This window comes from Adelges cooleyi, unplaced genomic scaffold, assembly GCF_023614345.1.
Source record: "Adelges cooleyi isolate 19-005CV unplaced genomic scaffold, UGA_ACOO_1.1 ACOO_flye_CR_arks_rails_tigmint_CR_PRNA_23, whole genome shotgun sequence".
NCBI lineage: Eukaryota > Metazoa > Arthropoda > Insecta > Hemiptera > Adelgidae > Adelges > Adelges cooleyi.
In genome coordinates, this window is record NW_026095893.1 from 2,406,982 (window position 1) to 2,423,452 (window position 16,471).

Genomic DNA, 16,471 nt, shown 5'->3' on the forward strand with positions numbered 1-16,471 from the left:
TATATTTTTTGTAGTCTCGTTTAAGTCTTGTTGATATAACAAATCTCTGAGTGTAAATTATAGATATTAATTAAACAATTAGTTCAAACTTGATACATTTAAATATATTAAATTTTGTTTGTAGCAGGTACTTGGGGTATCGGGTAAATTCGATTAACGTGACAAGATTATTTTTATTTATGAAAAAAAAAATTGTAATATTGACTATATATAAATATACATCACTACGAACAATATATAAGCTACTCACGACCACAACATAATTATTCTGACAGTAAAAATAGTTATCAAAAAGACAGTAATAATAAACAAACAAGCCTAACAGATATGTTTTCTACACATTATTAATATTGATACGTGTAGTTGTAACAATAGGGGGAGGGCCCAATGATTAATAGTTAATACTAAACTTTAGTACATATATATATAAATATGATGAGTACAATGCAAATAAATCCAAGTTAGTGATGAGCAACCAAACTAAAAATTAATTAAAAGTAAACTTTCCAATAAGTCATCAATGTAAAAAGGCTTATTATCTGTTACTTAAATGTACTCTCTCTGTATATATACATATACACACACACACATATTTATATATATATATATATATATTATATTATAAAAGTTAAATATTGTCAATTTTGAAAAAATTACTTTTGAGTTACATTAAAAAAAGTCACTAAAAAGAAACTCCTACAGAAATCAAATATAATGTTAATGGAATTGATAAAATAAGAAATAAATATATATATTTTATATGCATTAATGTAGAGTATTGTTTGATGGTATCTGTAATACTATTGAATTGAAAGACATTTAAAATCTCCAGCACTCGGAAACATGAAATTTCTTGCTAACTAACGTAGGCAAGGAGAATATTGCACAACGGACAAAAAAACACAAAAAGGTTAAGTTCCTGTAAAACATAAACATGCAGCAAATGGCTAAAACGAATAAAATAAAAGTAAAAAATAAAAAAAAAATTATTATCACATTATGAATGGAAAAGCTCGCGTATGCTGTTATGATTTTTTTTTTAATTTATCACGCACAACCCCAAAGTGTATGGCGAGGGTAACAAATTTATCTGGTTGTAAAAAACCATTTTTTTTTCTTAAAGGATAATATTTAACAGTGAAGTACTCTGACAGCTAAACGTTCTCATTTTCATAATTATTATTGGGAAAACGCAGAACATGATTCAGTTGGTGGTACTGGGCGATCAGTGGGTGGTAAAACCACCCAATCATGATGTCAGGTAGGTACCAAAAACGGGGAATCGGATGGTAAAGGTGATCCAGCTGCATCTTTTGTTTCTTTGGTTTCAATGTCGACGCGGCATATTGGACACCGTTTATTTGATGACAGCCATTGGTCAATGCACTCAATGTGAAACAAGTGCATGCATGGTAAACGTCTTGATACGAAATATAAAATCGAAAATTATTATATAATAAAATAGGATAAAAAAATACAAATTTTGTTTACTTTACCTAACATCTTCAGTATCCTCAAAGTCCGAAAGACATATAGTACATTTTTCTGTATTGTCTTCCATTTCATCTGAAGATCTCTTAACCTATAAAATAAAGTTAAACTAATTTTATTTTATTTTTATTTGTAAGTAGATTCTAAATTTTAAGCTTTGATACAGAGCCTAGGAGATTTTGGTTCTAAAATTTTATTTTTTTATGTCTGGACCAATGTATATCTTAAGCCGCTGGACTCAAATAAATTAGATCTGAAAGAGTTAAACATATTCCCTTTTCTTAAAGCTCATTTGGAGTATAACTTGATTTATTTTATACTTTTTTAAAAATAGACTATATTCAAAAATATTTGATCAGCCATTATTCAAATTTGTTTTTATATGACTTAATTTGTTTTATTATAATTTATAAATAATCAATAATGAGGCAGTTGATCATTTAACAGAAAGGTTAGTAAACAACAAAGTAAGAGAATATTAACATACAAATTAAATTGATTAATAATTTATTTACTTTATAATTGACTTTGAAAAAATAATGATATAAGAGAAGTAAGGAACTCAAGCTATAAAATAAAATGAACAGTAGCAACCTTAAAAAAAAAGGCTTACTCGTTTATATTTATGAGGAAAAGTATTCTTTTCTATTGTGTCTTTGGAAGCACCACGGTTCATCATATGTAAACGACGTTGTTCCATCAATCGTAAATAATCTTCTAACCGGTATGAGAGATGTCGAGTTAACATTGGCAAAGAACCAAGCTGAGGAAGTGGTCCAATTTGAGGCATATCAGGTCCAGGCTGAGATGGTATTGTTGGACCCGGAGTAGCCTGGAAAAAAAAAAAAAATTTTTTTTTAATACTTGCAATTTTATATTAAAAGCGTATAATTATGTTTTTTTTTTCAATCCACAGATTGGTTGAATGATGAAATATTCCTCCATTCTTAATAATGATAATTAATAATTGATAATTTATAATTAATAGTAATATAAAACATTACATTATCATCATAGTATCTTCATTTAAACAATGACAGTCAAGCTAACTTAAATTTATAATTTAGTTATTAAGTCAATTTTGTCAGTTAAAAAAAACTTACATTAACAATAGTGCCCGATGGTGCTCCAATACTAATTCGTACATGATGCATACGCCCAGGTGGTCCAGGAGGATGGAAATTGTAATAATGATGAATATGAGGATGTCCTCCATCGCTAAAAATAAATAAATAATAAGGAAAAAAGTGTAAGAATTTATTAAAATGAATTATTAACAACCTTGAAGAACCACTTTGCACCACAATTTCTGTCTGCAATGTCGATTGAGGTACTTGTTCAATTCCATCAGTTGGAGGTGATAAGGTCTAAAAATTAAATACAATAGGTAAATTTTGAAAATTGCCAATTAATCTATCTTCATTTTTGCAACATAAGTTAAAAATATAGAGATGGTTATTGAAAATTTAGGAGCGAAAAAATCAATTGTTATATAAAATATGTTAGCCATATTTCAGATGGCAAGATCATCAATGTGAATGTTGCATTTAATAAAGACGTCATAATAGTAAAACGCTTAAGTCTTTATACACTAGGGTATCAATCAACATCGGAACTATAACATATAAACAAACTGATATCTTTTAATGATTCATGGGAAATATCGACATAGGAGATAAGTTAACTTTTCTAATTTAGAGTCCACTAAGTCCATGATTACAGGTATGGGAAAAACTGGCAGTCTTTATTATAAGATGCTATTAAGCAGTAACAGCATAATTTTTAATAATTTCTATGTTTAACATACAATAACGGCAGTAGGACCGATTCGACGCGAAGTAATTACTTCTGGTCGGCTGAACACATTTGGTTGTTGAGGCGAAGGCAATACGGTATGAATCGCATGATGCACTGGTGTTGCTTGAGGTGGCTGCTGGTATCCTTGCATACACGATACTGGTGGAATTGTTCTCAATGAACGTACAGAACCACTGGAGAAAGCAAGTACATAAATTATTATTAAAATATTAGCCTTGGTACTATAGAGGCTAATCTTAAAATATTTAGCAACTCCAGTTCTAAAATTAGTATCCCCAATATAAGTTTGTATTATAACATGTATATGTTTTTGGGCTGGGGGTCATTCCAAAATTTGCGTGGAAAATTTGTGTTACGATTTCGCGTCACAGACATAAAAACCGTCATAAAGAAAGATTTATTTATTGAATAATAAATATGTGTACCAGGCTACTCTATAAAACATACGTGTACATTGCCGCCGCCACCACATGAACAATGTATAGCAAACTTTACATATGGGTCCCTGGTAGATTAATTACGTCAGCAGAGCGCGTTTTAGCAATGTATCCAACATGGATATGAACGCCGCCGTCGCACTTCCAAAATATCAGGTTACTATGTAAAGTTTTTTCTATAAATTGCTCAACAGCTATAGCGGATAATAATAATTATATGAGACGCATACCACCAGAACAGTTTAACCTATTATGAACAAATTTTTTTTTTAAGAATAATATAATAAAAACAATGCCAAACTTGCTCAAATACACCGCACTAGAATGTTATTTTATCAGGAAAAAGTACTAAGGACCTATGCATAAAACCGTATTGCTAAAACATATCCATGATTCTAAGTTTTTCCTCGGAGCGGAAAAAATAACTAGGGTTTTTATTATTCCAGATGTTCATTGTAAATCCAGGTCTACAATTAGATACAACTCATTGATGTTTAAGCTCTTCCAAGATTAAAAGTAAATTTGCTTGTAAATGAGGTTATCTAATCTATACATAAAATAGTCTATTAAATTATTAGTTTTTAATCTTACCCATTAATCATGTCCATTCTTCTTCTTTGCATTTCTTGAATTCTATGTTGATTGTACCACAACCGTTGGTGATACAAAGGCACGTTGGATACACAAGGAGTCATTGGATGTGCAGCCATCATCCCATGATGATGATGATGATGATGGTGAGCTGGATGTATGTGACTACCCATTCCAAATACAACTCTCGAAGTATTGTGGCACTGACTACAAGGTGGTGGCCAACCAGGAGTGCCTGGTGGCGGATGAGCTGTATGGACACAAGGAGCTTGAGGAGGTTGGTCCATGAAAATAACATCATTACGATACAAGGGGGACGGATTCGGAGTAAACTGTTGGTTGTAACCCGGCATAGGCCTCATTGCAGAATGACCAACATACTGTCGTTGTTGCTGCATTATTGGATAACGACTAAACATGGCAGGGCCTAACGGTATGTCTGCTTGTGGTGTCCTGCCAGGATTGTTAAGCATTGGATCTGTAACTTCTTCAGATTCTTGAGTTAAATCAACAACAGGTGGGACAGTTGGCTAGAATGAAACAATTAACAAATAAATAATAGTATACCTACTTTTATTTGATGGACACACAACAATATAGTTGAATAGTTACTTCAAACAAATGTAGTTAAGTATAAACAATTTAATCAAACCAGTATTCAGTTATTATATGAGATAAAAGTATTTTTGTCATAAGATAAGTTAAGCATGATGAAACTAAAAAAAATTAAATATTAAGCAAAAATTAAATTGATCTCAAGCAATCAAATCAGAGTTATAGATTATAATTTATGTCACCTATTCCTGGTATCAAATAAAATTATTTAAAACAACCGCTAGCAAAATGTTATATTTTAACAGCTATTATATGTATTATCAAATTAAATGTACATACAATATTGAAGTGGTTTTACAATTAATATTTTTATTTCTTTATTTGCAGGGTACAAGAACATATTTTCAAAATCATTATGAAGTAGAGTATTATATAATTATACCTGCATTTCTGGATTTCAATAGCAATAGCAATATGCAATAGCAGAACTACTACTAAATAATTTTAAAACAGCAAATACAATTAATGTACAGAACTTGCTAATCTATAGATTTTCCCATAAGTCCTGTGATATCCCTAGTACTTAAGATAAATTGTTGAAAACAAATTCAACACACTTACAAACCAAATCTAAAGGTACCATACTTCTAAAATTACGTTACCTATTAAAAGAAAAAATAACACTTTGACTAAATTTGAGTTACATATACCAAGAGATTTTTGGGACATTTTAGTACGATAATATTTAAGCTATCAACTAAATATGAGAAATGTTTTCCTTTGCATGACAATTGACGGTGTCAACTATTATAATAATTTAGACTATTATTTAGAACATTCTACTAAAATTGACATGGTTATCAAAATAGCTTACCAGCTGATTTATATTCCTGGATTGATAATTATTAACTGTTACTAGTTCTATACCACTATCTTCATCATCTTCAGTATCCATCACGTTAGGCCATTCTGTTCTACTTCGATTATCAGTATTATAACGACCCGGAGGCCCAGCCATATTATTCATACCAAAAACTGTATATTCATCATCTAATAAAGCAACAATAATAATAAAAAAACAATGGCTCTTTTAAATATATTCATATAAAGTGTTGTATATTATAATAATTTCATTAAATTTACACTAAGAGCAATTTTGATTGTTATTTAAAATATTTCGTTTGATATTTTAAAAACCAGTAATAATTCAAATTTTAAGCAATTAAATACAGTTAAGAGTATTAATTTTACAACAAAATAAAAATAAGTGCTTACTAGTTGATGTTTGTGGATTAACCATTCTTGATTGATTAGAAGAACTGGCTACTAAATGATCACTAGGAACCGTTGTAGTATGAAGAGGTCTATTAGAAAATTTATATCTTTCATGGTTACCAGCAGAGGTATAAGTAGTAGGAGGCACCTGATCCTGACTATAACGTTGTGGCCTATAAATTCGATTAGCCATTTGGTGACGAGGATAACTAAATGAACGATTGGTATCAGGTTTTCCAGTTTTCATTCGTAAATTATTGTCGCCAGACAATAAAGATCTAATGAAATTAACATGTATTAAAGTTTAAGTAACAATTGACTAAAGTTTTTTAGTATATAATATTGATACTACCATAAATTTAATAAATATATATACATTTTATAATATTTTAGGTGTATATATATACACACACGCACATATTCATCATGCAAACGCTGACTATGTGCAAGAAGTGACCAAGTTAAATAACATTATAAAATACATTATTTGAACTACATTATTGTAAGACGAAAGTATAACGAAAAATATAACAATACACTTAGTCAGTTTTTGCATGACGACAATGTATAATAAACGTTTATTTTTTTTTATAAATAGTGATATTTTAATTATGTATGTTACTATGGTATTTCAAAAAAACATTGTAATTAAATACTTTTAACAATTATAACACATTAAACAAACAAATTATACACTTAAGCAGTCATAAAGGTAATGTTTAACATTATGTTTTGCTATACTCTAAATATGTTTAGAGAATTTTGTTTAAAAATTGTTATTGTCACTTTGAATAAAAAGATATATAGATAAATTACCACAAAGTAAATAATTATACTATTAGATAATATAGTGTACCTTAATACATTATATAAAAGCTTCATGGTAATACAAAATTACAATAAATGAAAAAAAATGTTGTTTTTTTATGTTTTAAGTTAAAAAAATGTTGTTTTTTTATGTTTCAAGTTAAAAAAATATATTTTTTTATGTTTTAAGTTAAAAAATATATTTTTTATAAGAGAAAACAGGCAAATACTTAAGTTTTAGTAATAAAAAAATGGTTGTTTATGTAGACTTATTTCGTAATTTTATTCAAAACTTTTTACACCCCAAACTACACAAAGTTATTGTCATCACAAAATTTACCTTTTGCGGCCTATTTCTGATGATGTCGGAGCAGTAGGTGCAGAATGATTGACATTTCGACTGGATGTTTCATCTGTACGTGGCACAGACCAAGGAGTCTCAATAAGCGTATTTCCATATCGCCAAATATCAGAATTCAATGGAGAAAATTCTTGAGGTGCATCTTCAGTTTCTAAATCACTTCCATCAGCAAACAGTGGATCATAGTCCATATCATTACCTAATATTCACACAAACATTTTTTATAAAAAAAAGTAAAAATGGGAGTAAAAAATCAATGGGAGTATAATATAAATTAAAATAGTTTAATAATTTACAAGGAACAAAAAAAAATAGTACTTAAAATATATGTTTTGAAATCATTTACAGTTGAACAATTTTATATTTTTATTATATTATTGAACATTTAATTATTTCATAAAATAAAACAGTAAAAAAGAACTGAATATTTTATCAAATTAATTTTAAAATGACAGAGATTTCAACTTACCTAGATGCATGCTTGAATCTACTTCTGCAGGAGGACTTGGAACAGGTCCAGTAGCGGTAAATGCTGTACTTAGGATATCCGCAAAACTATGAGTCTCCTGACCATTTGAAACGTCATCAGGTACATCATTATCTGTAGAAAGCTTTGTATTTGGCCAGTTATCTCCATGGTCACTAGTTGTGGTACTTGTTTCTCTTAACTGATCAGCCATTGAATAAACTTGAGCAGACAATATTGAAGGTAAAATAATATATATATATATATATATATATTACTCAATATTGGACCAACTGATAGAATAAAAGAACTTTTCAAGTGTCTGCCATTTATGAATTTACCAATATAGGAAAGCCATCAGACTCATTTCAACCTAAAAATTGATACAACCATTATAAGTATATATAAAACATAATATATATTGTATGTATCCCGACAGATTTTTACATGGATATGTTATTGGGCTGGGGGTCAATCGAAAAATCTGTGCATGCGAATGCTTAAGGCTACCGAGTTTATATATATTCTCTTAATACGGTTTTTGTCCTTTTGGCGAATATATTGTTTTAAATTTAAATTTTGAGTTTTTTGAGTTTGGCTGACGTCTAGGAACGACTGACAGTGGAGGGAGATTTGCCGGTCAAGAACTTTCCAGAAGAAGACACATTTTGTGAAAACATTTGTTAGTTCAAAAGTTATAGCTAGTTGAAATTTGCATATTTACCCTATTTACAAGTACGCGACCTTCGGGGTACTTTTTTTTTTATGCCGGACACATGACATGGCTTCTAGAGCCGTTTTAAACCAACTTTACTTTAAACCTGTGACCTCCTCCTAGACTGTAGCCTGCAAACCTAGGATATTTTTAGTTAGCAGAGCAAAGCGACCGAGTACCAAAACACTTGGAGACCTGCATCCTTATCAATTATTGCCGCCTCCTGACGGCGCTGCACGGCTCGGCTGCTACTGTCTTGTATTGTTACATAGAGGAAATATGCAAACTTCAACTAGCTATAACTTTCGAACTAACGGAGTCCGCCATATTCTGACTTCAGATTCGTAATCAGCGTTAAAAACACTATAATATGGCAAAGAAAACATTTAAAAAAAAAAAGGGTGTCCGGTAAAGTACATTTGTTCCAATTCTATTTATTTATTCCAAAAGAGAACTACCGGGCGGCGACCGGTATACGTTCGACGGCGCGCATCTCTCGCCTAGCACCTCCCACTGGGACGTGCTTCGGTTAGATTTGTAGCTTGGACAGCGACCGTTGGGTACTATTGGCACCACATTTTGGCAAGAGTAGGAGAAATTTGCCTTTCAGCGGCCGCCTGCCGTTATTCGTAATGCGCAAAACCGGTATGTTATTTTTTGGATTGGATAATATAAGAATATTTTATGAAATATATGGTACATAAAAAAAAATTAATAGATACCATACACCTACATTATGGGTGATTGATTAAATCATTTCATTAATACAATGATTTTAAAATAACATGGCAACACTTAAATATTTTTGTATTACCTACATTATGTTGTAGATTGTGCATCGAAATATGTGACTTACACAGATAGACAGTTTTTATGGACGGGTGATGTAAATACAATTGAATAAACATACCACTGATAACATCAATATCGCAGAAACAGTGTTTAGTATATTATATTATATTCGTATTTTTATAAGATCAATACTATGGTTAGCACAAACCTACCATACCTTTAAGTAATATAGTAATATTAATTCACAAAAAAAATATATAATTATAAAACAAATGTTTAATTTAGATCAAGCGTAGATATGATAACGTTTACTCGTTTGTTTCGCAGCAGTGAGAGTGAAGGTTGTGGCCAAATGTACAATTACATGCATAACACACGTCGACACAAATCGTTTTCATTAAAGATTATTACCTACCTTTTCGAAATATCACCGTCCATGTTCTATTGGTTCCAGCAGGCACTTGATAAAAATTCTCAATACGAAATTTTCAACATGATTTAGTTTTTTTCCTTCAGACAACAAAATATGCTGCACACAGCACAAAAACAAAAAACCACAACACTAGCGGACACACAACTGAAGGGGGTGAAGAGTGAAGACATCCCAAAAATGTATTGGGAATCGGGAAACGCCATTTTGCGTAGTACCATATGGAAATACGATGCAGTGTCACCAACTCAAATATTTCTTAAATGGCTGATAAGTGATAGCTATCGAGTTATCAATTTATAACCGCCAAAGACCGATTGTCATGAATACAGAATATATTATTGCTATTCTATAACTTAAGCGAATTATTGTTTTTTTTTTTTTCATTTGTTTAGTTAAAGTCTGTTTAACTTCATTCAATCATCAGTATTTCAGTAATTACTATATAATCAGTATTCACTATTGTGGAATGTAGACGTTCTTGTCTAAAGACATTGTGCAGTGTGTTGTTAGTTGTATGAGTTATGACGGTGTCCCGTTGGTAACTGTTGTGTTCCTTAAAATTCTTTTGTTTTTTATTAATTATTGAACTCTGAATTATTCTCAAGAGCAATAAAAATTCATAGGTACATTAATAAATTTTTAACTCAATTTTTTAAAGTTTAGATTTTGTAGTTTAATTACGTTTTAATTATTTTATCTTTACGGCAAGTAGGTATCAAAAAAAAAGAGAATTTTTTGATCATCAACTCGTATATTATAATATTTGATTATTAATAGTAGTTATATTTTGTTGTTGGAATCAGGGAGGTCACAGGTCTTCAGGGATTATTATAACTGATGAAAGTGTTTAAATTACCTTCATCTAAAAAAAAACGCTTTGATGCGAATCCATAGATAGTAGAAATACAAATATCAATAAAAACATTAAGATGACAATGATGTCCTTTTAATTAATTAATGTCGTATGTGTAACTAGGTAGAGCTATAGTCCAGCTGTTTATTTTTTCAAAATACTTCTAAGCACCCCCCCCCCCCTGTCGTGTAGGCAAGTATCAGAGCTAGTAGTAAAAGCTATTTTGTTCCTTTAAGGAACTAATGTAGACATAAAAGTCTGACAAAATTGTGCCTACCTACTTATAATTATAATGATCAGATTTTAATTCTGTACAAATATTTGAGCTTATCCACCTTTTTTCCAGGTTATTGTAGAAGTCAATTTTTGATTAACTGTTTTAATTACTTAAAAAGTCAATAACGGGAATACTACAAATTCAAAAGAATTTTAACAAAATTTTAATTGAAATATCTAAAATTGATTCCTACAATAACCTAGAAAAGAGGTCGATAAACTGAAATATTTTTACAGAATTTTAATTGAATTATCTCAAGTAGGCGTAATTGTGTCAGGTTATTAGGTCCAAAATGTCAAAAAAACTGACCGCTTCAATCCCTTTAAGGTAGTTTAATAGATATTCACTGGAATTTAATTTATAATTCTTACAACAGTTGTTGGCTACCATAATTGTCTATTAAGTAAGAATCCTGTTCCCAATACTTTTGGATTGCACAGTATTCAACCCATACATGATCAACCAAGATTGTCATTTGTCAATTATTATTATTTTCACTCATGATTTTCCATGTAGGTGAAAGATTAAATTGCAGTGTCATGATTGGTAACTGTCAATTGTATTAACACTTACCAGCAACCGCTATTCTTTCTTTCTGGTTATACAAAAAACTATTTATGATATAAAATTATCAACTTTTTTACATAAGAAAACACAAAAAAATAAAACATTTTTTTTAAATTAACTTTGAAGTTTATAGAAAATATGGTACATTTTTTATGTAGTCTTTGAGCTATTACAGGGCTCTTCTATAAGCTAAGTAGAAAGAGCTTATGATACTATTTGGTTTATCAATGTTTTCGATAGTATTATACTACTATGTCTAAAGAATATTCCATAGAAATTAGGAACTAGTTTAAAAAAAAGTCCTGTTGCAAAATATGTAATTTGTTGGGTGTTTTTCTTAATTTTGAAGGGGATGGGATAAACTTTTTAAATTCTTGACCCATTAAAGTATTTTTTAGGTATGATTTCTTATCTATTGACTTGCTACATGAAGAAATCAATTCAGTGGCTTAAAAGATATTGTTGGTCCAAACACATGATATAAAAACACATCATTATAAAAACAATACCTTCTCAGCTACACATCGGAGCTAAAAATGAATTATAAATAAATATCAAAATTGTATATAGGGTGTTGGTGTTTATTTATTAGACTTCCTGGTGTTATAGTATGATTTTTTATTTCAGATTACAATGGGAACAAATGTGGTTCACTTTGTAGCAGAATTAAAAAGAAATATAATTTTTAATAATAAACTAAATGGATTTGATGAAGAAAAACAAGAGCTTTTACAAATTATAAAAAAAACTACAGAATTTGGAGAGAGTGATTCTGTTATTATTCTAGGACCAAAAGGATGTGGAAAATCTGTGGTACCTACATTTAAAATTTGTTTGTAATAAGAATATAGTTTTAAGTAATAATGATATTTATTACTTAAACTATAATTATTTACTAATCATTTATATTAACAACTCTGTACTGTTTTAGTTAGTTCGATCTGTTTTAAAAACATTGTTACCAGAGTCTCATACAGAGATTCATTTAGATGGTCTAATTCATACTGATGATAATTTAGCATTAAAAAGCATAATACAACAACTACAGATAGATAATTTAGATGGAGCTAATGTTGAAGGATCTTTTGCTGGTATGAGTTCATTAAATTTTAATAATAAATAAAAGACTATATCAAAAACTGCATAATAAAAAAAAATTGAAGTTAAAGTTTTTGCTTATAACTTTGGAAGTAATTCAGACTAACACATTTTAGTACGCTGGCTACCCTCTATATATTGAGATTATTATATGCACTTTTAAAGCAATCAACAAATGCATTTTTGTTTAAGATAACATAAGTTTTTTACTGGACAGTTTCCGAGCAGGAGACAGATCTGATTCAAAGTCTATTATAATGGTCTTAGATCAATTTCACTTATTTTGCTCTCACACCAACCAGACTTTGTTGTATAATTTATTTGATGCTGTTCAATCACAACAGGTAAATTGTTTTCAAGAACTCAAAACTGAAATTTATAAAAAAAATATGAAATCAATAACTGTTAATGCTTAAAATCCCTATTCCATATGATTTCATCAACCTTATCCTTCATTGATAGCACTGGCTTTAACCTATATACAGGGTGAGGCAGTGAAACGGGCAATTTTAAAAAAACTGGAAAAAAAACCAACAAGAATTTTTAAACAAATTTATTCATACCATCTGAAAATGCGCAGGCGCGTGGCGGAGTGAGATAAGGCTGCAGTGTATCAACGCACGGTCGTCGGTTCGAATCTCGGTCACTGATGGTTTGTTCCTCCGAGTGGGCAACTGTCTGGGGGGAAAAACGGCCACCTGCACCTCTCTCTGGGGCCAACTTGTTTGGTAGCGTTAGGTCGGCAGTCAGCTCTAAGCCCAAAAATGCCAAATCTAAACCGTCTAAGCCCCGATTGGTGGAAATAATGGACGTTAAACGTAAGAGAGAAGAGAGAGATTCATACCATCTGAAAGTATATAAAAAAGAATTTATAAAGTGTTAATTTTGTATTTAATATTTATGGACGATATCCGCAAGATGGCGTCCATTTCGAAGCTAGCATTCGTCATGGCAGTCAAAAACATTTTTTGGCTGCTATAAATGAAAATGAAGATATTGTCCATAATTTATGGGTGAGTGACGAGGCTCATTTTCACCTCTCCAGATATGTAAGTAAACAAAACTTAAGGTACTGGAGTGACATAAACCCTCGTGAACTTCTCAGAGAGCTACATTCCTCTTAAGTAACGGTTTGGTGTGCTTTATCTTTAGGGATCATAGGCCCGTATTCACAGATGTCAACAAGATGGAGGGAGCTACGAGTCATACAGCTAAAGTGAGTATGAATATTCTGAGAGAATTGTTTCCAAACCGTATAATTTCTCGAAATGGGGATATTCTTTGGCCGCCTCGATCGCCTGATTTGACAGCTTGTGATTTTTTTCTGTGGGGGTATATTAAGAATAAAGTATACCAAATAACACCGAGGACAATTGACGATCTCAAACAAAGAATACAAGAAGAGGTGACACAAATCTCTCGGGAAATGTTACGAAATGTCATGTCCAGTTTTAAAAGACGCCTTGACGAATGTTTGCTTTGAAATGGACGCCATCTTGCGGATATTGTCCATGAAAATTAAATACAAAATTAACACTTTTTAAAGGCTTTTTTATATACTTTCAGATGGTATGAATAAATGTATTAAAAAAAAAAAAATGATTTGGTTTTTTTTTTTGTTATTTTAAAATTGCCCGTTTCACTGTCCTACCCTGTATATAATTTATTTCCTCATACTGTAAATGTCATTATTCTTAGTTATGAAGCTTAGATATCTTCTTTATACTTAACTTTTCTACATCCAATTATTTAATGATATATTTATAATCTGGGTATTCAAAAATAAGTTATAATAAAAAATATACAATTTATGTTGAAATATTAAACAAATTTCTGTCTATATTTTAATGAGAATATATTTACAAAAAAGCAAATTTTTGCATATTTCACTAATTATAAATATGTAATTTAAAATATTCACATTAATGGACATTTAAACTGCTGCGTTTTTTATTTTATAATTATTGCGTACGGTTGTTTTAAATTCCAGATTGATTACAACTTGATAGTAAAGTCTGAAAATAAATGTAATTCAATAGAAGAAAGCTCCATATTTTTTATTAATCTAATGTATAGTTTTTAGTTTTTGCTTATACAACATGTAATTTATTAAATTTAATTAAATATTTTATAAATTATTAGGAAGAGCTGGGTTTTAATGTAAAACATATTTTTATGGTATGCAGAACAGCTATAGGAGTAAGATATGCTCACAATTCATAGTACCAAGAACCTAAAAGAATGGTTGTGTGCATATTTTACTAATATTGTTAGAGAATATAACAAGCATATTTTCAAATTTTGAAGAGAATATACATCCATGTTATAATTATAATTTATTAAATGGTATCAAAGTGTTATCTTAATAGTGATTATTTAGTCAAATACTTAAATGGCTTATTAAAAAACACTGTAAAACTAATACTTACTTGGCTTTTCATTGAAACTAAAAGGGACAAAATGAATATATTGCTTTTTTTTTTCTTAGTTAATAATCATGGAAACCAATACTTTAATACTAATTATACCCTGAGTAAAATATAGAAACTGTTTTTAGACTACTCTTTAATCTGGGTACATTTAAATACTAATTCATATTTTTTTTTAGTTAATAGTAAGATAAGATCCTTTAGCATCTTTTTTGTACATAATAAAAAATTTAATCTGTTTATTAAATATATAAAACAAATTTTCTTTTGTTTTAGAATCCATTATGTATTATTGGTCTGACATCACATATTGATGTCACAGAATTATTAGAAAAACGTGTGAAGTCACGATTTTCTCATAACCTTATTATGCTTAAACCTCCGACTGATTATACTAAGCTTTTAGAAAGTATAAAGAATTTAAAAATAAACAAAGAATACAAGTTGAAACAAGATGTTTGTGATAATTGGAATAATAATATAGATGCATTGCTAACTGATAGCAGAATCCAAAATATGACCAAGGATTTATTGAAATTAAGCAACAGTATTACGAAACTGAATACTTTAATTGTATGCATAATAATTATTTTAAGTATTCGTACTTAGTAAAAAACGTTATAATAAATTTATTTTTACTATATTTTTTTCCAGTTTATGGCGCTATCCAATGTAACTGAAGACAAAGTATTAACAGTAAAAAATATGATTGATTGCTATACCACTTTATTTAAAAAAGATATTATTCTTACAAATTTAACAGGTAAAATTGTATTTATTTTGTGTTAAATATTAAATAATTTAATGTATTCTTCATTTCAATAGGGCTCTCGGTACTAGAATTTTGTTTGATTATTTCAATTTGTCATCATTTAGAAATTTATGATAAAGAGCCATTTAATTTTGAGATGATTTATGCTCGCTATTGTAAATTTGCCTTGCAAAATTCAACTTTACTTTTAACAAAACGACAAGTTGTAATGAAAGCTTTTGAAAGAATAGCTGTAAGTAGTTTATATTATTTTGTCCACATTCAAATTCAGAACTCACAATTAAGTATTTTGTCCATTTTTTTATCTAGACAATTCAATTGATACTGCCTGTTGCAGTTATTGAAAATAAAAATGTTTTGAAGGAATATCGGCTCTATAAATGCTTTGTAAGTTTGGATAAAGTGAGATTAGCATCCAATAACTATTATAGACTACCTCCTGTGATACACCAGTGGATAGATAGTAATATTATTTAAATGTTAAGATATTAATTAATGTACAATATTCTTATTTTTATTATTTTATTTATTTAACTGATAAAATAGTTTATTGGTGATTCAAAAATAAAAATAAATCAATTTCTTGTTTTGTATGTACGTTATTGCTTTGAGGTTTAAAAAATCTGTCAGCTTTAATGTTACACGATAGACACTACATACTATACAGGGTATTCAAAATTGCATGTAACACCTGATTTTTTGATGATGTACTAAAATTTTGATAAAATGACATG

The 16,471-nt window shown here is 29.5% G+C and overlaps 2 protein-coding genes across 3 annotated transcripts; one reads left to right on the plus strand and one right to left on the minus strand.

Moving 5' to 3' along the window:
* Positions 1–800: 800 nt before the first annotated feature.
* Positions 801–9,913, minus strand: LOC126835738 (uncharacterized). Its single transcript, XM_050568521.1, has 12 exons — positions 9,724–9,913; positions 7,805–8,174; positions 7,315–7,534; positions 6,168–6,445; positions 5,767–5,942; positions 4,338–4,867; positions 3,299–3,482; positions 2,773–2,858; positions 2,595–2,709; positions 2,105–2,323; positions 1,497–1,582; positions 801–1,420 (listed from the first exon to the last, which is right to left on the minus strand). The coding sequence occupies exons 2-12, from the start codon at positions 8,013–8,015 to the stop codon at positions 1,258–1,260; spliced, it is 2,268 nt and encodes a 755-aa protein (XP_050424478.1). The 5' UTR covers positions 8,016–8,174; positions 9,724–9,913; the 3' UTR covers positions 801–1,257.
* A 184-nt stretch (positions 9,914–10,097) lies between these two features.
* LOC126835216 (origin recognition complex subunit 4) lies at positions 10,098–16,330 on the plus strand. 2 transcript variants are annotated; one of them, XM_050567633.1, is made up of 8 exons: positions 10,098–10,364; positions 12,066–12,251; positions 12,370–12,529; positions 12,729–12,880; positions 15,242–15,538; positions 15,620–15,728; positions 15,791–15,969; positions 16,047–16,330. In XM_050567633.1, exons 2-8 carry the CDS (start codon positions 12,072–12,074, stop codon positions 16,212–16,214), a joined length of 1,245 nt encoding a protein of 414 aa, XP_050423590.1. In that variant the 5' UTR covers positions 10,098–10,364; positions 12,066–12,071; the 3' UTR covers positions 16,215–16,330. The 2 variants fall into 2 exon arrangements, with proteins under 2 accessions (XP_050423590.1, XP_050423591.1); XM_050567634.1 differs by having other exon boundaries at positions 10,362–10,449.
* Positions 16,331–16,471: the final 141 nt, after the last annotated feature.

Coding starts and splice junctions, on each gene's coding strand:
- LOC126835216 (XM_050567633.1), top strand. CDS start 12,072: ATGGGAACAAATGTGGTTCACTTTGTAGCAGAATTAAAAAGAAATATA. Junction 12,252..12,369: donor AAGGATGTGGAAAATCTGTG/GTACCTACATTT, acceptor GTACTGTTTTAG/TTAGTTCGATCTGTTTTAAA. Junction 15,729..15,790: donor TATTCTTACAAATTTAACAG/GTAAAATTGTAT, acceptor TCATTTCAATAG/GGCTCTCGGTACTAGAATTT.
- LOC126835738 (XM_050568521.1), bottom strand. CDS start 8,015: ATGGCTGATCAGTTAAGAGAAACAAGTACCACAACTAGTGACCATGGA. Junction 7,535..7,804: donor AGATTCAAGCATGCATCTAG/GTAAGTTGAAAT, acceptor TGTGAATATTAG/GTAATGATATGGACTATGAT. Junction 2,710..2,772: donor GTGCAAAGTGGTTCTTCAAG/GTTGTTAATAAT, acceptor ATTTATTTTTAG/CGATGGAGGACATCCTCATA.